This window comes from Palaemon carinicauda, chromosome 25, assembly GCF_036898095.1.
Source record: "Palaemon carinicauda isolate YSFRI2023 chromosome 25, ASM3689809v2, whole genome shotgun sequence".
Classification (NCBI taxonomy): Eukaryota; Metazoa; Arthropoda; class Malacostraca; order Decapoda; family Palaemonidae; genus Palaemon; species Palaemon carinicauda.
In genome coordinates this window covers 103829657-103852706 of record NC_090749.1, presented here as the reverse complement: position 1 = coordinate 103852706, position 23050 = coordinate 103829657, and the positions used below count along the sequence as shown (strand labels likewise).

The 23050-nt window shown below is 37.7% G+C and overlaps 2 protein-coding genes across 4 annotated transcripts in view; both read left to right on the top strand.

Annotated features, from left to right (window-relative positions):
• The window catches only part of LOC137619313 (bestrophin-3-like), a 32878-nt gene extending 23176 nt beyond the window's left edge, over positions 1 to 9702 (top strand). For all 3 annotated transcript variants that reach the window (XM_068349474.1, XM_068349473.1, XM_068349475.1), the window contains exons 5-8: positions 2279 to 2408; positions 3413 to 3651; positions 6852 to 7085; positions 7550 to 9702. In XM_068349474.1, coding sequence (XP_068205575.1) covers positions 2279 to 2408; positions 3413 to 3651; positions 6852 to 7085; positions 7550 to 7765 — 819 coding nt within the window. In that variant the 3' untranslated portion in view covers positions 7766 to 9702. The remainder of the gene's footprint in view (positions 1 to 2278; positions 2409 to 3412; positions 3652 to 6851; positions 7086 to 7549) is intronic.
• A 2971-nt stretch (positions 9703 to 12673) lies between these two features.
• Positions 12674 to 16871, top strand: LOC137619312 (bestrophin-2-like). The gene is made up of 7 exons (XM_068349472.1): positions 12674 to 13018; positions 13238 to 13348; positions 13596 to 13767; positions 13935 to 14064; positions 14309 to 14547; positions 14891 to 15124; positions 15519 to 16871. The coding sequence occupies exons 1-7, from the start codon at positions 12948 to 12950 to the stop codon at positions 15675 to 15677; spliced, it is 1116 nt and encodes a 371-aa protein (XP_068205573.1). The 5' UTR covers positions 12674 to 12947; the 3' UTR covers positions 15678 to 16871.
• The last annotated feature ends 6179 nt before the right edge of the window (positions 16872 to 23050 follow it).

Below are 23050 nucleotides of genomic sequence, written 5' to 3'. Positions count from 1 at the left end.
GTGTAGAAGAGATAGCTTTCTCTTACTGTCTGTGTAGAAGAGATAGCTTTCTCTTACTGTCTGTGTAGAAGAGACAGCTTTCTCTTACTGTCTGTGTAGAAGAAAGAGCTCTTTCCTACTGTCTGTGTAAAAAAAAAAAAAAAAAAAAAAAAAGATTCGTCACAGACCATCTTTGTAGAAATAGAACTTTTGCAGAATGTCTGTCCAGTTCAAAAAGTCTGCCAATGGTCAATAATTAGTCAAAATCCATGTTGTAGTTTATGGACAAAATTGTTAATAAATAAACAGTCATTGACAGGAACGCCTCAGATTTAAAGGGGTTCCTATGTCAAAAAATTACCAAATCCTAACCACTTTGAGACTTCTACATCATCGTCATCATCTTCTCCTACGCCTGTTGACGTAAAGGGCCTTGGTTTGATTTGGCCAGTCGTCTCTACCTTGAGCTTTTAAATCAATACTTCTCTATTCTTCATCTCCTACTTTATGCTTTATAGTCCTCAGCCATGTAGGCCTGGGTCTTCCAACTCTTTCTAGTGCCTTTTAGAGCCCAGCTGAAAGTTTGATGAACTAATCTCACTAGAGGAGTGTGAAGAGCATGTCCAAACCATCACCATGATCTCATCCACATATAGCACTCGATTAAGCTCTCTTGTAGTTTCATTTCTAATCCTGAGTCTATTTTTCATCGCACGCTCTCTGACACAAAACTTTTTAGCGCGGCTCTTTTAAATCAAAGAACATATTTATACAGTGAATAAATCATGAGATGATGATGAAGTTTGCGTTACTCGGTGTTTTATCGCATAAATTTGTCCTATACCATCTTGAGATATCTTGCTTAGAGGAAAAAATATGAATATAATTTCCTATAATGGCAAATGAAAAAAATGTATATACTTCCCAAGCCAGTCGTCAATATTACAATTGGATACAAGGAATCGCAATCTGATATACAGTCAGCGGCCTTCGATTTTCAAATGATATCCTCATGGGAGGTATGGCCTGGATCTCAAACATTATGGAGGAGGAGAGAGAGAGAGAGAGAGAGAGAGAGAGAGAGAGAGAGAGAGAGAGAGAGATGGAATTGAAGTTACTGGGTGTAAATTGGATTATGTATATAGCAATTTATGTGATCCCGCGAGACTTTCAATAAAGTTATTTTGTTATGTTCAGTACCTTCTTGTTTGATATTGCTGCCTTTCTGTCTGTGTGTCAAATAAGTCAACATAATTTTCCCAGAACTACTGTACGAATACAGTAGACCTTTTTGGAAAACGTCATAACATCGGCATTATATTTTCCTTAATTCTGACCATCCTTCGTGTTCCAATCTTCATAGACATGACACCAAAGTATTCATTTTAGAAGACACTTTATTTCATAGGGGCCTTGAGGATATCGTTAAACCATTGGAGGGTCGCGAGTAAAAAATTGTTATATGCTTGAATTTATCTCTAAGTATATATTTCTATCTGTTGTTTATCTGTTATAGTTTAATCTTTACTTCTTTGTTCCTTTTTAGCCTTGGGATGCCTTTGCCTTTATACTCGTTCTGTACAAGTTCTTAGCCAGCGATAGCAATAAGAAAATAGCACCAACTATTCGTCAGTTCATTGTCAGTTTCTACCAAACATTGTAGGAATTCTAGAAGGTCTATTAATGAATATGGAAGTCAAGTTCCCTCGAGTTTCCTTCACATAAACAGGACAATTTTCCTCATATCTCACCTATCGTGTGCCCTTTCTTCCTAATTTATCCCTCGTTCCTGTTCTTCCAATATACCTTCCCTCTACGGTTATCCGGCTCCCAATAATTCCTCGCCTCATGTCCAAAAATGTCTTGACCATTGAGATCTATCTGTTATCCAACCTGCTATTTCTGGTTCTAGTTACGATCAATCACTTCCAGAAAATACTAGGCAAGAGGCCTCCGATAAATCATCCTCGATACACATTCTACTGTATTTCAACATGCTTGTTATCATTTTCTAATTTAAAATCTTTGTATTGTATTACATTATATGTGTCATATTTCAAGTGTAATGTCAAGTACTTTCAAACTATAATCTATGGGCTAAATGAAGATGATTTTAGATAACTGAAAACAGACGAAGTTGTAGACAAAACGATCGCTACTAGTATGGATCTTGAACACGACCTACAGCATTAGATGCACTGCAGGTTATAACCTCGTCCTGGAAATAGATGCGGAAAGCAACAGCCTTTCCAACCAGCTTATTTAACCAGCTCTTCTAACCAAAATATCCAACCGACAGGACCAGGAAACCAAGGAACAAAGGCTGACCATCATCCGTTACGTCAACCTGGCCATCGCCATCACGTTCTCCATGGTCTCGCCAGCAGTCACGAGGAAACTGCCGACTCTTCAACATTTCGTTGTCGCTGGTAAGTGACCTGTAGTGGAAACGCAGTTACCGACCTCATACCTGACCTGTAGGTAAAACGAAGATACCCACCTTATACTAAACCTGTAGTTGAAACAAAGTTACCTACCTTACATGTATACCTGACTTGTAGTTGAAATGAAGTTACCCACCTTATACCAGACCTCTAGTTGAAACGAAGTTAACCACCTTGTACCTGACCTGTAGTTGAAATCAAGTTACCTACCTTATACCTGCAGTTGAAACAAAGTTACCTGCCTCATACCAGACCTGTAGTTGAAACTAAGTTACCCGCCTTATACCTGACGTGTAGTTGAAACGTTACCCACCTTATACCAGACCTGTAGTTGAAATAGAGTTACCCGCTTTATACCAGACTTGTAGTTGAAATTAATTTACCCGCCTTATACCAGACCTATAGTTGAAATAGAGTTACCCGCTTTATACCTGACGTGTAGTTGAAATGAAGTTACCCACCTTATACCAGACCTATAGTTGAAATAGAGTTACCCGCTTTATACCAGACTTGTAGTTGAAATTAATTTACCCGCCTTATACCAGACCTATAGTTGAAATAGAGTTACCCGCTTTATACCAGACTTGTAGTTGAAATTAATTTACCCGCCTTATACCAGACCTATAGTTGAAATAGAGTTACCCGCTTTATACCTGACGTGTAGTTGAAATGAAGTTACCCACCTTATACCAGACCTATAGTTGAAATAGAGTTACCCGCTTTATACCAGACTTGTAGTTGAAATTAATTTACCCGCCTTATACCAGACCTATAGTTGAAATAGAGTTACCCGCTTTATACCAGACTTGTAGTTGAAATTAATTTACCCGCCTTATACCAGACCTATAGTTGAAATAGAGTTACCCGCTTTATACCTGACGTGTAGTTGAAATGAAGTTACCCGCCTTATACATTATAACACATGCAAAACCTGTTAAACCTCTCCTCCTCTCGCATAAAGCTCGATTCTCCCTTTCCACCCGCGGCAGGTTACCTGAACGAGAATGAGATGCAGCTGCTGCTGGACCTGGAGAAGAAGTCGAAGGTTCACAAGGCCTGGATTCCAGTCATGTGGGCCACCAGGATGGTGGAGAAGGCGAGGCAGGACGGCAGGATCCGGAGCGACGTCATCGAGACCAAAATCATCAACGAGATAGACAATGTCAGAGCCAAATGCGGCTGCATCCTGGGCTGGAACGACAACAACATTCCTCTTGTTTACACGCAGGTCAGATCGGTGTCGTCTGCTACAGCTTCTTCTTCTTTCTTTTCTTTCTTTGGATTTTGTTCCCTTCTTCTTTTCATATGTTGTGTCGTGCCAAGTTTTACGTACAGAATACTTCCTTAAGTTATTTTGTAAGGTCTTCTACTTAAACACACTTAGAGATTTATAATACAATGGTTGAAATCTGGAAGAGTACCCTTCATAGAAAACTTCCACAAGAGGCTCAATAACAACATGACTAACCCATTCAACGTCTCACGCAGTGTCATTTATTTATATCCTTAATGCATAAATATGATATAAACATTTTTAAACATTAATCCATATCTGTTAATAGAAACAATTAGATATTTTCATTTTAAGTATTATTTCTCTCGTACAAAATTATAAATCAGCCTCTTGATTAGATTACACTTAGTTTGAGAACCAATACTAAATCAACACCTTCCCTCTAAGATTCAGAATAAAGCATACTCCTTTTTAGCCTCCACTTATCCTTAAAAAATTGCTGGACCATAAGAGTGGCTAAAAGCTCCCAGGGGAACTTATCAAGCTCTCTATCACCAGACAGCTTTAAGCTTTCCGATTACAGACCACAGCTTGGATGCATCAAAGGTGTTGTCTAAATTATAGATGGTTTTCCATCTCCCCTGTCTGGCTTCAAAGGCAATCAATATGAGGATGCCATAGCCTCTGTGCCATGGTCTTCTTCCACTGTCTTGGGTTAGAAGTTCTCTTGCTTGAGGGTACACTCGAGCACACTATTCTATCTTATTTCTCTCCTTGTTTTTTTTTTAAGTTTTTATAGTTTATGTATGGAATATTTATTTTAATGTTACTGTTCTTAAAATGTTTTATATTTATTGTTAATTACTTCGCTTGTAGTTTCCTTATTTGCTTTCCTCACTGGGCTATTTTCCCTGTTGGAGCCCTTGGGCTTATAGCATTATGCTTTTCCAAGTAGGGTTGTAGCTTAGCAAGTAATAATAATAATAATAATAATAATAATAATAATAATTTCTATTATTATTGCCATCACTATTATTATCATTATTATTATCACTTGCTAAGCTACAGCCCTACTTGGAAAAGCATAATGCTATAAGCCCAAGGGCTCCAACAGGGAAAATAGCCCAGTGAGGAAAGCAAATAAGGAAACTACAAGCGAAGTAATTAACAATAAACATAAAACATTTTAAGAACAGTAACATTAAAAAAAATATTTCATGTATAAACTATAAAAACTTAAAAAAAAACAAGAGGAAGAGAAACTAGATAGAATAGCTTGCCCGAGTGTACCCTCAAGCAAGAGAACTCTAACCTAAGACAGTGGAAGACCATGGTACAGAGGCTATGGCATTATTGTTATTGCCATAGCCCCAAGGAATACAATACAGTAGATTAGATAACGAACTAAAGAATAATCAATAAATAAGAAAGAGTAAGATAACAAAAAGATTTTTAAAAAAGTAGATATTAAAGGAAAAGAAACCACTTATCCACTCCTCTCAATACAGCAGAATTTAATTAAGTAATCTTATCAGACACAGGATTATATTAAGATAAGGTGATGTAATTCACACCTTTTTGGGTTATTTGCCAAGCTGGTAATGGTATATGTTATCAGCGCTCCCTTCAAATACATAGATTTGTTTGAGGATATTTCTGTGGTGTGAAGTTGCGAGCTCCATACCCTATTTTACGCGATAGAGCGTGATGAAGATTATGCTTTGATACGCAGGGTATGTCAGTGTATTTGTAATCCGAAAACTCAAAAAGTATTTGACCGAATCTCATCAAATTTGGATGGATGATTGGTCATGATCCAAGGACAATTTGATTAGATTTTGGGAGTGATTGGATTAAAGGTCAAGGTCAAGGTAACGAAAAGGTCAAAACGTCTTTTTGCTATTTGTGTCCAATTTTTATCCGATATGCATGAACCTAGTGCCAAAATGTGCATAATTTAATAGCCTATCTTGTGATGTGGCATTGGTAAAGGTATGCACTCTACAGGGTGCCAGTTCTAGTTAATTCTATGGAAAAACACTGCTTGGTAGCACATACGTACAAAATGATCACTTTAGACGATACAAATGAATACAGTAACCTGAAAATACATTGGTCAAATAAATAAAGTAAATAAGAAATAGAGTAGAAATAAAACAAACCAAAGGATCTTTTTTATGAGCTGATGGTGGAAGCCAGGAATCATTGGTAATTGGGTTAAATGAGGCGATACTCCTGACCGGAATTCCCACTAAATGGGAATGGGAGCGTCTGGTTTCGATTCCAGAGGGAATAATGGTTCTTGTTTGCTGTATTATTTTGAGGGGGAGAGGGTTCTTTCTCATATGATTTTGACCCCGGGGGGAAAGTGCGTGGGCGAGCGAGCCGGTAGGTGATAACTAACTTTATTTTAACAGATCATGAGTTTATATGCAAGCCGTTCCGAGAAAGAACGTCACAAAAATTCAAACAGAATCAGGCTTAAACAGATTATTATCAGTGCGAGGGGAGAGCGACATATAAAAAAAACAGAAATACTGTTGCGTGAAAAGTGGTTACATATGCAGATGATGCTACTCTCATTGCATCAATTCCACCTCCCGAATGTAAATATCTCGCTATAGTTAGTACTTGATTACAGCGTACGGGCTTGTGTGAAACACGTGCGGTACATGCATGTAAGAAAGTCACTTCGCACGTATATATACAGTATATCCTAAAATATCCCAAAGACTTCTTTATCTCTTCACAACCTCTTGCTGCTATGGGCCTTGAAACCAAACATAAAGTAAACGAAGAATCTGTCCCTCCCGCATTAGGATTCGAACCTCAAATCAGAGTAAAATATAAAACAAAAACCTCTCCTTCCTGCAGTAGGATTCGAACCTAATTGTAACTTTAGTGTAAGTTAGCCCAAACACGGCCTACTTCCAACCTCACAACCATGGGTTTGAACCCCTGCCAGGGGATTTGAACCTATGCTTAAAACCTAGGATTCAAACCCAGGTTACAAACCCAGGATTTGAACGTAGGATTTGAACATAGAATTTGAACCCATTATTCGAACCTAGCATTCAAATCCAGGATTTGAAGCTAAGATTCGAACCCAGTATTCAAATTTAGGATTCGAACCCAGAATTCGAGCCTAGCAACGATAAGCTCATCCAAAACGGCGTCTTCTCCGTTTCTTCCAGGTCGTGACCATCGCTGTCTACTCCTTCTTCGGGTCGTCGCTCCTGGGCGAGCAGTACCTTGACCCGTCCAAGGATCTCAAGGGTCACGAGATTGACCTCTACATCCCGATGTTCGCCCTCCTGCAGCTCTTCTTCTACATAGGATGGGTCAAAGTGGCCGAAGCCCTTCTGAATCCTTTCGGGGACGACGACCACGACTTCGAATTCATTCCTCTGTTGGAGAGACACAGGGAGGTGAGGAGGTCTTTCTTATTGCTGTTATGTTTATTATTGTTACCTCCACCAACGAAGTTCGGAGGAGGTTATGTTTTCGACCGATGTTTGTCCGTTTGTTTGTTTGTTCCTGAACAACTTCCTGGCCACAATTTTTACTCATAGAGTAGTGAAACTTTCAGGAATTGATTTGATAATGATAGTAGCAATAAAAGTGAGGTTGAATATGATGATAATAGTACTGTATTAAATATGATTTTAACATGGACATTAATATCATTTGTGAATATAAACTTTATTAATGATGTTCATAATGAATAGATTACACACTTTTATGAAACAAAGAAAAGATATTATTATTATTATTATTATCATTATTATGTCACTCTTTCATTCGTATCTCCATAATAGACTATTAATATCATGAATCAAAATAATATCCATATTCAAAACTCTCTAGGTATTCATTCCAATTTCTCCTACAGATGTCATACATGCTCTGTGATGCAGTAGACTCGCCAGCGTCGATTCGAGACGCGGATCGCAGTAGTCTGCAGAAAAAAGATGATCAGCAAACCTCGCCCACTTTCGGCATGGTTCCAAACGCCGGTGCCTCGTCAGAGAACACCGGTGCCTCGTCGGAGAGCGCCGGTGCGTCGTCGGAGAACTCCGTCCTAATCCCCGATGGAAACGCCGTCTAGTTGACGAATAATACGCGTCTACTCGCAGACTATCCATTGGAATTCAAAATCAGTGTTATCCAGCAGCATGACTTTTATCAACCTTCGTAGCGTTTACTTCTGTTAAACGTCGAAGGAAACCGGTGTTTACGCGTGATTTCTATCATATCAAAATCAGTGGGACATTTAAGGCTTCTTTCGTACCATGAGTTTTTTCCACACATGGAGCAGTCTCTACCCCTCAAGTACAGTGGACGAAAACTGTCGATATTGCAGTCGACAATCGCAAATGATATTAGAATCACATTTGCTGTTTTTCCATGAATGAAGAGTGAGCTTTGAGTTGGTAATTATCTAGAATATGTGAGGGTTAAGGGAATAATATTTATGAATGTAATTACAACCAGATTTGTGTATATATTATACAAATTCCTAAATATCTTTGCAAAACCTAATTTGACACAATTGGTATACTAAAAATATTTTTAAATGGAAAATTGAATACTGTACACTTAGCAAATTTATTCTTTTCTTTATTATCCAGACTATCAAAATCCTCCCTTAATCCACAGAAAACTTCTTTCCTAGACCTTTGTCCCATAATACTGGTTTCAATTCTACCTTTAGTAGAATTGAAACCAGTTATTCAATATCAATATTTTGTTCCATGTCTGTATGTTTATTAATCACATCCATATGAAACACTGTGTGGCCTACTACTGCCCGCCGAACAGGAGGCCGAAAAAATTGTGTGGTGTGAAGACTTCTGTTGAACACAATAGCCAACTCTCACCAACATCTGACTAGATCCGCGCAAAGCCCGTGGGCCACCGCTCGTGTAAGGCAGTGCCGCTGCGGTGAAAAATCCACTCCACTCTGGTGTGAAAGGATTCATATAATCTATCAGTCGACTGATGAAGGCGGATCCACGCCGTTTGCTGAAGTGGATTGAAAATGCATAGTGGGAAAGAGGCCTCAACCACTCAGTATCACTTAACAATCAAACGAAGCAATTCGGTCTAAGAAACACCATCATAATTCAATAGTGTTAAGTATATAGGAGCTTCGTTTGTGACATTTAACTGTGATAAACAATGGTAATTACTTAGTTTAACTATAGTTGCCGCAGAGATTCCGGGCAAAATAAGCCCAACCCTCTGATGATGTCATAGCCAATCATGTTGTGTCCCTAAAATAAGCCCCCCCCCATCCCGCTGATGACGTCTCCCGCATTAGCAGCAGTCCCAACACATCCCTTTAAAGTGATTATAAGTTAGTATAGTTTGAAATTTGTGAGGGGATGTATTGTCACCACTGCTAATGTGAGAGACAAACGTGATTGACTATGACGTCATCAAGGGGTGGGACTTATTTTGGGGAGACAACATGATTGGCTATGACGTCATCAGGGGATGGGGCTTATTTCAGGGAGACAATATGATTGGCTGTGACGTCATCAGGGGATGGGGCTTATTTCAGGGAGACAATATGATTGGCTATGACGTCATCAGGGGGTGGGGCTTATTTCGGTTACACAACATGATTAACTATGATGTCATCAGTGGGTGGAGCTTGTTTTGCCCAGAATCTTTGCGGGGGACTAATATTTATGTAGGTGTTATTTGTAATATGAATACCCGCTCATATAATTACTGATGTCTGTGCTTGGGTTGTGAACACAAACTGTATTTAATCCTGTTAAACTGGGATGTTGTGATGAACGAGATGTATTATTCAGTATGTAAATTCTTCCTTTCATTGTATAATTGGGGTCTCATTTATTGCTACATGAAGAACAGAACTTATATCACCTTTGCTATGAGATTCAGAGTTTATTATGATAACATATATATATATATATATATATATATATATATATATATATATATATATATATATATATATATATATATATATATATATGATATCCAAGTTTAAAAGGTTATGAACATTTGGTAAAGTTTAGTGAAAGACAAAAAGGGAATTAATTTAAAATCTTTAATATTGATCATAATAATGGATTCATTGTTGTATAAATTTCCTTAACTAATATATATATATATATATATATATATATATATATATATATATATATATATATATATATATATATATATTATATATATATATATATATATATATATATATATATAATATATATATATATATATATATATATATATATATATATATATATATATATATATATATATATATATATATATATATCCACTTATGATAAATGAAACACTTAAACTAAATTTACAAAATACTTTATTATATAAATTCTAATCTGAGATTCACCACATTTAAAAGAAAAATATGTTATAAAAAGTATTTTATTCCATTCTAATATATATAAAAATGGCTCCCAAGACATACCTAGTTTATTTATATCTATAGGAGACTGCATGTATCATTGTTATATCAATTGACAATTTGAAAAAAAAAAAAAAAAACGATGCCAGATATCTCATTCAGAATCTCGTCTTGGAATTTCGAGGCAAAGTGGTTCTCGAAGTTGTGTGAAGGAAGTTCAAAATAAAAGGGAAATGCAAATTCATTCTTAAAATCCTTCCTCCGAGGCAAACATGAAAAGGTTATAGGTCAAGGTTCTAAAATCTAAAGGGATCAAGACTGTATTTGGGTAGCCCACCTTATAGGTCAAGTTATCTGACCCATCTTTGGTGCCCAGGGTAGAATATGTGGCAATTGGAAGATCGTTTGCCATACATACATATACCAAGGCACTTCTCCCAATTATGGGGGGTAGCTGACATCAACAAATGAAATAAAACAAAAAGGGGACCTCTACTCTCTACGTTCCTCCCAGCCATAGAGCACATAATAATAATGATAACAGGTAAACAATGTATTTAGCTAACACCAAATACTCTTAGAATATAATTTCAACTTATTCTAGTACCAGAGTTAGAATGATTAAAACATGTAATACACAATCAAAGGAATTACTTGAGATATCGCAAGAAGTAATCAAAAGGAAACGAAACAGCTGGTTAGGTTAAGGCAGTCATTCCTTATCGCTTTGAGAAAGTAAACATCTGATCTTACTGTAAAGAATTAATCTTTGGATTATGGGATTAATATCCTTTCGCGATAAGCTGTTAATAAATAGAGACAGGCAAGGCCCATATCAAGCCACGCGAGACCTTGGTAAAGAAGACTTTGGCTACGAAGGACTGAAATGAGCATCTACTGGACATTAGAGATTCGTTTCTACCAGTGTGAGACCTGGGTGAACAAGGAATTGGCTACTTGGGACTTAGAACGTAGATATAAGAACCCTTATTTTTAAATGCATAGCGACAAGGCACCGACGGAACGGGGAATTGTCAAAAGACCAATCATGGAACGACGAAAAATTATTAACATTTGAAATTACGTATGTAATGCCCTGCTTTATAGATAACCTTCATTAAAGATAATATTCCAAGAGTAACTTAATTGAACCACAAGTTTAATTACCTCAAAATCTTCAAGAGGCAAATACAGAGCAAGATAATAAAGTTGATCTGTTGGAAGATCTACTGAATTTTTCTTTGCCATCCTGAAATCCCTCACAGAGGAATATTGGGAGTTCAATGGCAAAACAGGATTAGAAATAAAACTATAAGAAAGATTACTCGAGTGCCATATGTGGATGAGATCAAGGTGAGGGGTAGATGGAGATGGTTTGGGCATGCTCTTCGCACTCCGCAAAAGAGATTAGTTCGACAAACTTTCAACTGGGCTCCACAAGGCACTAGAAGAGTTAGAAGACCCAGGCCTACATGACTAAGGACAATGAAGCGTGAAATATGAGATGAATGGCATAGTATTGAATTAAAAGCTCAAGATAGAGACGACTGGAGAAATATAATCGTTGCCCTTTGCGTCAATAGGCGTAGGATGATATTGATATTGATGATATGATCCTGGAAATAACAATGCAAACGAGAAGCATTACTTCCAATTACTTTTTCCTGTGAGGTACCCTTCTTCCTCTGACTCGCCTTATGGTAGAATATCTCAGCTGTCAGTTCTTGAGACACACCTTTGAAAGAGATTATAGATTAGATAGTACAGAGAGGGACTTATATCACGCCGATTCTTAGGTCCTACTGCTGCAGTGTGATCCCAAGACACCGGTCAGAGAACAACTGTGATTTTATCAACTGTGAAATTGTTTGTGTGTCTGTTTTTTTGTAGATTTTCTTATGTTCTACATATGATGAGATCATGGTGATGGGGTAGATGGAGATGGTTTGGGAGTGCTCTTCGCACTCCTCGAGAGAGATTAGTTCACCAGACATCTGACTGGGCTCCACCAGGTACGAGGAGAGTTGGAAGACCCAGGCCTACATGACTGAGGACTATGAAGCGTGAAGTAGCTGATAAATGGAGACAGGAAATGCATATTACTGTGGAAGATTCCCTAGACCAAAGTATAGAAAAGTGCATTTTCATAAGAACTCTGGTGGAAGAAATAAACTTCAATGCAAGACACGTCCCCAGACCTATCCCCTCTCTCTCTCTCTCTCTCTCTCTCTCTCTCTCTCTCTCTCTCTCTCTCTCTCTCTCTCTCTCTCTCTCTCTCTCTCTCAAGTGGTGCATTGGCTAGCATACTCACCAACCCAGATAAATCATCTGCAAAGGTCCTTTTAAATCCCTGATGGTTAATGAGAGAGAGAGAGAGAGAGAGAGAGAGAGAGAGAGAGAGAGAGAGAGAGAGAGAGAGAGAGAGAGAGAGAGAGAGAGAGAGAGAGAGAGAGAGAGGGGGGGGGGCGAGCTATCCTCTCGATAGCTTCCAGATTTTTTTCATTATCAGATGTTGTGGTTTCATCAAAAATTTCATTTGATCAACATACAGTTCTAAAGCATTTTCATCTGCCTATTGCTAAACAAATATTCCTTTTCGTTCTAGTGAATTGTTAATGCATCTTTGAGATCTTTCAAAAATAAACATGGTTTCATCAAAACTTGATGATTCCAAAAAACAAAATCACTGATAAAAAAAAGTCGTGATTCTCATAAACTATAGATAACAAAGTAGTGATTCTCAGTCGCCCAAATTTCCTTGAGTGATATCTTCCCTTTTGGACACGAGAAATCCAGGTCTAGCGAACATATACTTGACATTGGAGGTTTTTGGGTTATTTCGATGCCAGAATAAGTGCTGAGAAGTCTCGGAAGTTTTTTGAAAATGACGGTGAAGTACACACAAAAAGTTGCCAGCCAACAAGGATTTGGTTCCTTTGCAAAGCTTCTACTCAGGTCAGTGTTGTATAGATGACTCTAATTGTGGTAAGTTGCTTTTATTAACATCCAGTATTGACTCTTACTACTTTAAGTAAAAATCAGACCCTTAAGACTTTAAAAGAAACATTTCTATAAGTTCTGTAATAAAGTACAGTAGGAGAGATTTGTCTGTGAGTTTTTCCGTTGTCAAAAAGTATCTCAAGTCAAAAGTGAAACTTCATTTTTGCTCAACAGATGGCGTGGGACGCTCTACAAGATGGTGTGGCAGGATGTGCTTGTTTACCTGCTCCTGTATTACGGCATCTCACTTGTCTATCGCTTGGCCCTCGAGGGGGAGTCTAAGAAGTAAGTATAGTGGAAGTGTATTGAAAATCTTCCTGAACCTCTTAATTCTATTCCTTTGAGTCTCGAATACATTCGGATTCCTCGTTACAACAAGCCTCTGGGGCTTTGAACAGGAAAAGTTAAGAGCGGCCCATTAATCCTATTTGGATTCTCAATTAATATAATCTCTGATACTTGTGAATATGACCAGAATAATTTTCTTCATCTGGATATGTTTCTTTTATAACTTATCTCTTTCACGACGTAGAACTTTCGAAAACTTCGTCCTGACGTGCGCTCGCTTCCGAGACCTGATCCCCGTCTCGTTCGTGTTGGGGTTTTACGTGTCTTTAGTCGTGGATCGATGGTGGGGAACTTACAAGAGTATTCCTTGGCCAGACACGACAGCCATTCTTGTCGCAACTTATATCAAGGGTCAGGTGAGTTCATTATACCAGTGTATGTTAACATTGTCATTATTATGATTCTATTCAAAGTCAAAATCTAGACTAATGGATGGCTACAGTCCATTCCTTCTTGAGATACTTTCTCAGCATCTACAGACACAGGCAGAAACATTACCTCTTCTTCTCCTTCTCCAACACAGGACACCGAGGCTAGGCTGATTCGCACGACCATCCTCCGATATGTCAATCTTGCAATTGCAATGACTTTCTCAATGATTTCCCCTGGAGTAAAGGAGCGTCTGCCAACATTGCAACATTTTGCTGGTGCAGGTATGACTTCTTGAGATTTCACTGGGAACTAGATCTTAAGCTAATAATTTCTATATGGAAGGAAATAGTTGTTGTTATGAGTACCATCTGAAAACCAGCATAGGCATAAATAGAAAGATCGTAGGAATCCATATTTCTGTCTACATAAAGAAAAAAATTTCCTAGGTACGAGATACTACAAGCTACCTATTTATAATCAAGAAAGCCTGAAGGTTCCAGTCACTTCCACTTCTGTTTTCGACAGGGTACCTGACTGACACTGAACTGAAGATCCTTGAGGAGCTAGATAGTCATGTCTCAGTCCACAAAGCATATGTCCCGACGCTGTGGGCCTGCAAGCTTGTCGAGAAGGCGAGGAAGCAAGGTCGGATACGCACGGACGGACTGGAGAAAGTTATCGTCGAAGCGATACTGAATGTCAGGGGCAAGTGTGGAGAGCTTTTGGGTTGGAACGAGCACAACATTCCCTTGGTTTACACACAGGTAAGAGTACCTGAGTTTCTTGTTATATAGAAGAGGCTCACCCCTATAGGCTTTTTCTTTGTCTGTATTAAGGGTATTGGTAGAGTATATTGTTTGAAAACATTTTACCTACATTTTACCTACAGGTGCCCATATTGAAATAGCTATCTTTAACTACAATATGAGCTAAAAAACTGAAACGGAAGCTAGTTCAAACCTATGATTAGTGTATTAAGCTCTTTTTATGGCTCAAAATGCTAATCGTTATAATCTTTCTCTATGTATAACTAAAAAATAATTAAGACAAATAAATTTACAATTATCATTTACTGTATCTTACGATCCATCCTTTGTATCCTTACAGGTGGTGACAATAGCCGTGTACTCTTTCTACACCTTCTCTCTCATAGGAGAGCAGATCCTAGACCCCGCTGAGGGCTACGACGGTCACACGATAGACCTGTACTTCCCCGTCTTCGGTATTCTTCAGCTGCTGGTCTACGTAGGATGGATAAAGGTGGCGGAGGCTCTACTTAACCCGTTTGGGGATGACGACCATGACTTTGAGTTTATCCCTCTTCTGGAGAGACATCTAAAGGTAATCGAACACATATGAACATCCACTAGAGCTCACATTGCTCTTTAACCTAACCTAAGACTCGAAATCCATATTTATCGGGTGAGAGTTTCATCCCTACTACACCATCTCACTAATCCAAACTGACTTGGGAAACTATATTCTTATTTTTCACATTGCTCCCTAACCTAACCTAAGACTCAAAATCCTTACTTATGTTGTGAGAGTTTCATCTCTCCTGCACCGTTCAACTAATCCAAACTGACTCAGGGTACCGTATTCTTGTTCGCTGTACAATTTAATCAATCTCACGAGCACAGATAAAGATAACATATGCTGTTATTTTCGTTATTATTATTATTCAGGGAAGTTTTCTTCCATGTTAACTTATGATTCTTTTTCGTTTCATTATCAGATGTCCAACCTACTGGGAAACACAGATGAAGGCCACTTGCCTTATCTGGTACAAGACTCACTGGAGAGCGACGTCATCCCCACTCAAAACGGTCGCGTTATTGAAACGGGACTTTTAAAGGGAACGGCCTCTTTCGAGACAATCGACAGTTGCGCCTGAGCGAAGCAAATCTAACACTGTCAAAGTATACCATTATTATGTTACATATTTAGGCAATTTTTATATTTTAGGCTAACTTCAAGTTCCCTATCATTGGGTTGTGACCTTTCTATCCCATAAGGATCAACCAGAGTACAAGATTGAACTTTGGAAGTACCTACACCAAATTTATGCTGTGAGAAAGCAAAAGTCTGTATACATCGCCATTCTGCTCCATAGGACACAGATACAGACAATATATCAACATTGCCTCAAGCTACTGGACCATTTTCATATTTTCTGCTTGCATCAGATGGAAAGATCAGATTTCCCTCACTCACTCCTCTGACCTGGAGCCATATACCTGACTAACAGCTTCTGAGACTAACAGAATGCTATCAAAGACCTGGATACACCAAGAGGAGGTATAAAGTTGCTAGGTACCGTATGGTTTCAAATACTCTGGTGGAGTATCGCACAACACACCACACCTCCCCGGTGCCAAGGCGGGTACCCTCTGGTTCAAATGTCCCACTTCCCTAGGTGTATCTGACCACTTTGTAATACAGTGGAGGGTGCCCTGTGGCCCTCACTGGCCCAAAATCCTTGGAGAATTCATCTGGGTATGGTTTAGACACCTCACACGTCCCAAACTGTCCACCTAACCACGCCAAGACTCCTTGCTTCTGGGAGGAAGGACTCTGGTGACAGATAAAACACAGGAACATACGCTGTCGAGATCTAAGCGATGCCAGGCAGGGCAGCTGATCCGGACTATGGTCTACCCCAAAGCCAAAGCGAAGTCCTTCAAAAAGAAGGTAGCCGTGCTTACCCCATACGAATGGGAAACAAGCATGTTAATAGAAGAGGAAGATGGTTCAGAGAAGCAGCTCAAGATAAAGCCACCTTAGTCCCCATCAGCAGTGTGTCAAGTGGTCTAGATCCTCTGATTAACCGCATCCTCTAATTTTCATGAGACAGTAACGAGTTGAGATTATAATGAATTACCTACGTCAACGAAGTTGGAAAGTTGGCCACAATTTTACTCATAGAGTAGAGAAACTTTCAGGGATTAATTGTTATGTTGAGACATGGAAGTGATTCAATTTTAAAAGTCATAGGTCAAGGTCAAGCAAAAGGTAGAGAAATAAGCTGCCGTTGCGGAGGTCACAATTTTACTCATAGAGTAGTGAAACTTTCAGGGATTAATTGTTATGTTGAGACATGGAAGTGATTCAATTTTAAAAGTCATAGGTCAAGGTCAAGCAAAAGGTAGAGAAATAAGCTGCCGTTGCGGAGGTCACAATTTTACTCATAGAGTAGTGAAACTTTCAGGGATTAATTGTTATGTTGAGACGTGGAAGTAATTCTATTTTAAAAGTCAAAGGTCAAGGTCAAGAAAAAGGTAGAGAAATAAACTGTCTTTGCGGAGGTCATAATTTTACTCATAGAGTAGTGAAACTTTCAGGGATTAATTGTTATGTTGAGACGTGGAAGTAATTCTATTTTAAAAGTCAAAGGTCAAGGTCAAGCAAAAGGTAGAGAAATAAGCTGCCGTTGCAGAGGTCACAATTTTACTCACAGAGTAGTGAAACTTTCAGGGATTAATTGTTATGTTAGGATATGGGAGTGATTCTATTTTAAAAGTCAAAGGTCAAGGTCAAGCAAAAGGTAGAGAAATAAGCTGCCGTTACGGAGGTCACAATTTTACTCATAGGGTAGTGAAACATTCAGGGATTAATTGTCATGTGAAAGTTATTTAGTTTTGAAGGTCCTAGGCCAAAGGTCAATGTCGAGCATAAGGTTGAGAAATAAGCTGCCGGGGTGGAGGTCTGCGCTATACTAAGTGTCCCTCTGATTCCAGCTGTTATGTCTGCATTTGTTGATATTTTAAGGACAATAAAATAATTTTAGTGTGTAGCCCTTTGTTTTCCTTTTGAAATAGTTTGTTGGTTAATAAGGGAAAGAAATATCACATATTCTGCCCAAAATTATGTTGGTGAAAATTTCAATGTTCTATTTTCAATTTCCCTTTATTCTAATACTTTGGAAATTTTTCTTTTAGTTTTATATCAGTGCTGACTGGCCTGCCAGGCCCCAGCGCTAGGACATGCTGACCAAAATCTATAAAGGGCGCCGTTGTATAGGCTATGCCTTACCCCTGAACCTGATCATATATATGAAATGAAAATAACTTCTTAATGTGTGTTTGATCTCTAAATTACCAGAAAATTAGACTAATTTACTTTTTTTTACTTTTTGTACTTCAATACTAATTCAAGTTCTTAGTTCAATACGACTGAAAATTAAAGCCTTTAACTCTGGCGGTTAAAAAACAAGAAGAAGAAGATGTCGATTCTTTGTTTACATTAGATCTGTCAAGGTGACGTCACGAACTAGGGATCAGCGTTACTTCAAAAGTCTTACTTATATTTTGCCCTAATTGAGGAAATTATCAATAATTTTGGTATCAGCTCTTCTAATAGACATTGTGAGTTAATGTACATTTATATTATATAGTTATCATATAGGTTTACAACCTGGTGTTATTAGCTCAGAAGAAATTCAAAATTCAAAGGCGTAGTGGCTGAAGGATATTTTAGTAGTCCTCCGGCCAAGGAAATTCTTAAATTGGACATATTTTAGAGACATTTAGAGGTAGTAGGACATATACAAAGGTCATTATTAAATATTTGGGCAGCCCACTGAAGGTCTGTGTAGACCAACTCTCGTCTGTACTTTTTTATATAAGATAAAGAGAGATTTTTCAGAGATTAATTTCCCTTTTTATTATAGTTAATGACAGGAAAATTAGAAAAGTTATTTTCTGTAGAAAAACGCCAGTTTTCTTTAAAAAATAACATGCATTTTCACTGCAAATAAAAAACAGTGATATATATATATATATATATATATATATATATATATATATATATATATATATATATATATATATGTATATATATACACATATATATACATATATATACACACACACACATATATATATATATATATATATATATATATATATATATATATATATATATATATATATATATATATATATGTATATATATGTGTATATATATATATATATATATATATATATATATATATATATATATATATACATACATATATATATATATATATATATATATATATATATATATATATATATATATATATATATATATATATATCCACCGATAATGGGGCCTACCCAGTTGGAACCGGCAACTTAGGGTGAGGAAAATATACTGGGAAACCAGTAAATAATGGTAGAAATAAACCTTTTCTCCCATCTACATTATTTTCTTTGATGTATAATAAATCCATTGAAACCTGCACAAATTATCTATGTCCTATAGTAGTTGTATAATGTACTGTTCAATTTTTTTTTTTTTTTGACATTCGCTCCCGTTCAATACGTACATGACTTGGAACATACTAAACATATACTTTCTGCGCATGATTCCTGTTCGTGTGTATGTACGTGCATGTTAACCAGATTAGAACTTGTGCGTATGAACCACTCGCCTGCTTTCTTTTGACCAATAGGATTACTCGTATTCTTGTAGGCCCTCCTCCTTTTACGAAACTTGACCCTTATGATACCGTATGTATGTATTTATTGATGCAATACCCATGTGCATATTTCTCATTTTTTCTAGTTTAACCTTGTTACGCCGTCCTGTTTCAGTCGCTTTCTCCGTTATTACAATTTTACGACATTTCAATGCATTCCCATAAAATAATACTTATTCTTCCATTCACTTTAACTTACTGGGTTTTTTGTCTGGCCAGACAGTACTTCATTGGATCCTTCTCTCTGGTTACGGTTCATTTTCCCCTTGCCCACACATACACCGAATAGCCTGGTCTATTCTTTACAGATTCTACTCTATCCTTTATACACCTGGCAACACTGAGATTACCTAACAATTCTTCTTCGCCCAAGGGGTTAACTACTGCACTGTAACTGTACAGTGGCAACTTTCCTCTTGGTGAGGGTAGAAGAGACTCCTTAGCTATGGTAAGCAGCTCTTTTAGGAGAAGGACACTCCAAAATCAAACCATTGTTCTCTAGTCTTGGGTAGTGCCATAGCCTCTGTACCATGGTCTTCCACTGTATTGGATTAGAGTTCTCTGCTTTGGGCGTACACCCAGGCACATTATTCTATCTAGTTTCTCTTCCTCTGGTTTTTCTTTTTATTTCTATAGTTTATATGTAAAAGATTTATTTTAATGTTGTTACTCTTCCTAAAATATTTTATTTGAATTGTTCATTACTTCTCTTGTAATTTGCTTATTTCCTCATTTCCTTTTCACACTAGGTTATTTTTCCCTGATAGAGACCTTGGGCTTATAGAATCCTGCTTTTCTAGCTAGTGTTGTAGCTTAGCTAATAATAATTTGCTCTTTTCCATTCACAAAGTCATTCTCGCTGTGTGTGTGTATATATATATATATATATATATATATATATATATATATATATATATATATATATATATATTATGTATGTATATATATATATATATATATATATATATATATATATATATATATATATATATATATATATATATATATATATATATATATATATATATATATTGTTTGACTGATTTTTTCCAATGATTTAAGCTGAAACTCTATATAGTATAGTTACCGTTAAAAATAGTTTTCGTTTTCTTTTATAGGTATATCAAAGAAAACGTTTTAAGGGTAACTATAATATTGTAGTACATCGTAAGTTTTCTTCCCAGTTCCTTCAATTTATTCACTGTTATTAACCATAAGATTTTAATAAATTTGTTTGATTATTTTCCATAGGTATCAGATGAAGTATAAGTTATATTTTCCAAATGTGGATGGCCGTAATGATTTAATTATTGACTTATAAGATTGTTTTATAAGTAAATCTTACTATACTGAATACAAATCTTCTAATAAATGTGAAGTAGATGATGAATGGAATAGCATTGATTTAAAAGCTCAAGATAGAGACGATTGGTGAAATCTAATCGAGGCCCTTTGCGTCATTAGGCATAGGAGGAGAGGACACTGATTATTATTACTAGCTAAGCTACAGCCCTAGTTGGAAAAGCAAGATGCCATAAGCCCAAGGGCTCCAACAGGGAAAAATAAGAGGAGAATTATGTTTATTTTGTCTCTTATCAACAAAGGTGTAAGCTCAGTTTGTACATAAATGATAGCGGGAAAGATGTTAGGATAAGTAGAGAGAATAGTGACGAAACCCAGGCTCTCTCTCTCTCTCTCTCTCTCTCTCTCTCTCTCTCTCTCTCTCTCTCTCTCTCTCTCTCTCTCTCTCTCAGTATGGTTATCACACTGCCATGTGTCCGGGAACGTGTGTGAGATGGCTTATCTTATCGATTTAAAAAAAAAAAAAGACTGTCTTATCTTCGTGTTAGCCTTGGCCAGCTGACTATCTATAACTGTCTCACGTTATCTCGTGACAAATTAAACGTCTGGGGAAGCTTCGTACATCTCAAGACTGTGAAAATTGATTCGGAAGATATCTTGAATTTAATTTACTTTAGTTTACCATAAAATAAAATTTCGTTTTCTATGTTTTATCTTTTTACCTAAGTTTACCTTCAATCAAATTCCGTTTTCTTTATCGAACGACGTCATTGACATACTACGTTGAGGGTTCTGTAGTCCGGGAATGTACTTCAGGGGGGGCCATTCCCTGGGTCCTTTTGGCCCCCTCCTCTGTTGGATTAATGCATAGGGGCCCCCTGTCCTCCTGGTAACATAGAAAAGGGGCCCCGCCATCCCTGAGGAGGGGGGAGGGGTGGAGGAATGAAGTAATGTTTGGGCAGCCCAGCTGATAATCACTCTCGTCCCCAGCTACTCTCGACAGGTGGTGGTGGTGGTGTTGACAACGTTGTTGGCTGCTGGGCCTTTTCAATTTCCCTCAATTGTTGGCAATATTGCGTGTTGTTAAATGACACCACTTATTTCCCCCAACCTTTCGTTATAGGCGTCATGATTCACATACTGCGTATGTACTGATACGCACTTTATTACGCCGTCGACTGGTAGGCCTAATGTTGTGCTACTTTGCACAAAAGGTCTCTCTCTCTCTCTCTCTCTCTCTCTCTCTCTCTCTCTCTCTCTCTCTCTCTCTCTCTCTCTCTCTCTCTGTACTGCGTAGCACATTATTATTGACAGTAAAGACTGTTCTGTCCATTAGACAGGATTCTGTTATAGAAATATATATTCTTAAGAACATAGATTACTTTATTTCCAGACGAAGAAGAAGGAGAGAGAGAGATAGATAGAGAGAGAGAGAGAGAGAGAGAGAGAGAGAGAGAGAGAGAGAGAGAGAGAGAGAGAGAGAGAGAGAGAGTAACAAGGGTTAAAAAAAGTTTCGTTCTCTGCGTCAAATCGTCTCATAAACACAATCCAAGACAAACGACGCATTTAAAAATGTTACCAGATGATAAACCAGAGAAGAAAATAATGGAGGGAAATATAAAAGAACGAAGCATACCCAAAATATCATGATAAAGATGGGAAACAGTCATAATCGGATAAATAACACAAAAGGATATCTTCTCATCGTCCTCTCCAGATAATGTTTACGTGGAACCGTTCAGTTTGGCCTAACCAGATACGTAGGCATTGACAATAGGGGGTGATATTTAGACCATAATCTAACCCTTCCCTAACCCCTCCCTAACCACTTCTACCTATCCAAACCCCATCACAAAAAGAAATGGGGGTTGATACCATCACGGGCTATAGGGCTGGAAGAGTACAGACATCAGCTGCTGCTTCTGCCTCAAGATTCAAGAAGTTGAATAATCTCTCGACCTTGGGATGTCCACTTCTCTCTCTCTCTCTCTCTCTCTCTCTCTCTCTCTCTCTCTCTCTCTCTCTCTCTCTCTCTCTCTCTCTCTCTCTCTCTCCAGCAACAATAAATGCAGCTGTTTCAAATCCACCGCAGGACAAAGGCCTCAGATATGTTTTTATCCATGTCTGGGGTTTGGCCAGTTTTCATCACCATGCTGGCCAGTGCGAATTGGTGATGGTGGGAGACTTTTGCCTAAGTTTGATGAGCAGTATTGTAAATAGTCCAAGGGCTCCATTAGGGAAAATACCTCAGTGAGGTTGTAGCTTAGCTCGTAATAATAAAAATAATCTTGGGCAGGGTCCTTTGGGAAGCTCTACAAAGCCCGAGCTCAGTTTTGCACACAGGCAAATCTTTCTTTCTCTGAGCTATTCATAGTCTTTGTTTTGGACGTCACTGAGAAGTAAATTTGGAACAGACTTGATTTTGTTGTTCATGTTCCTGTTAGGCTTTCTGTGAATGTCTGTTCTTTTCTGTTGACAGAGTTAGTGAGAATCTGTACAGA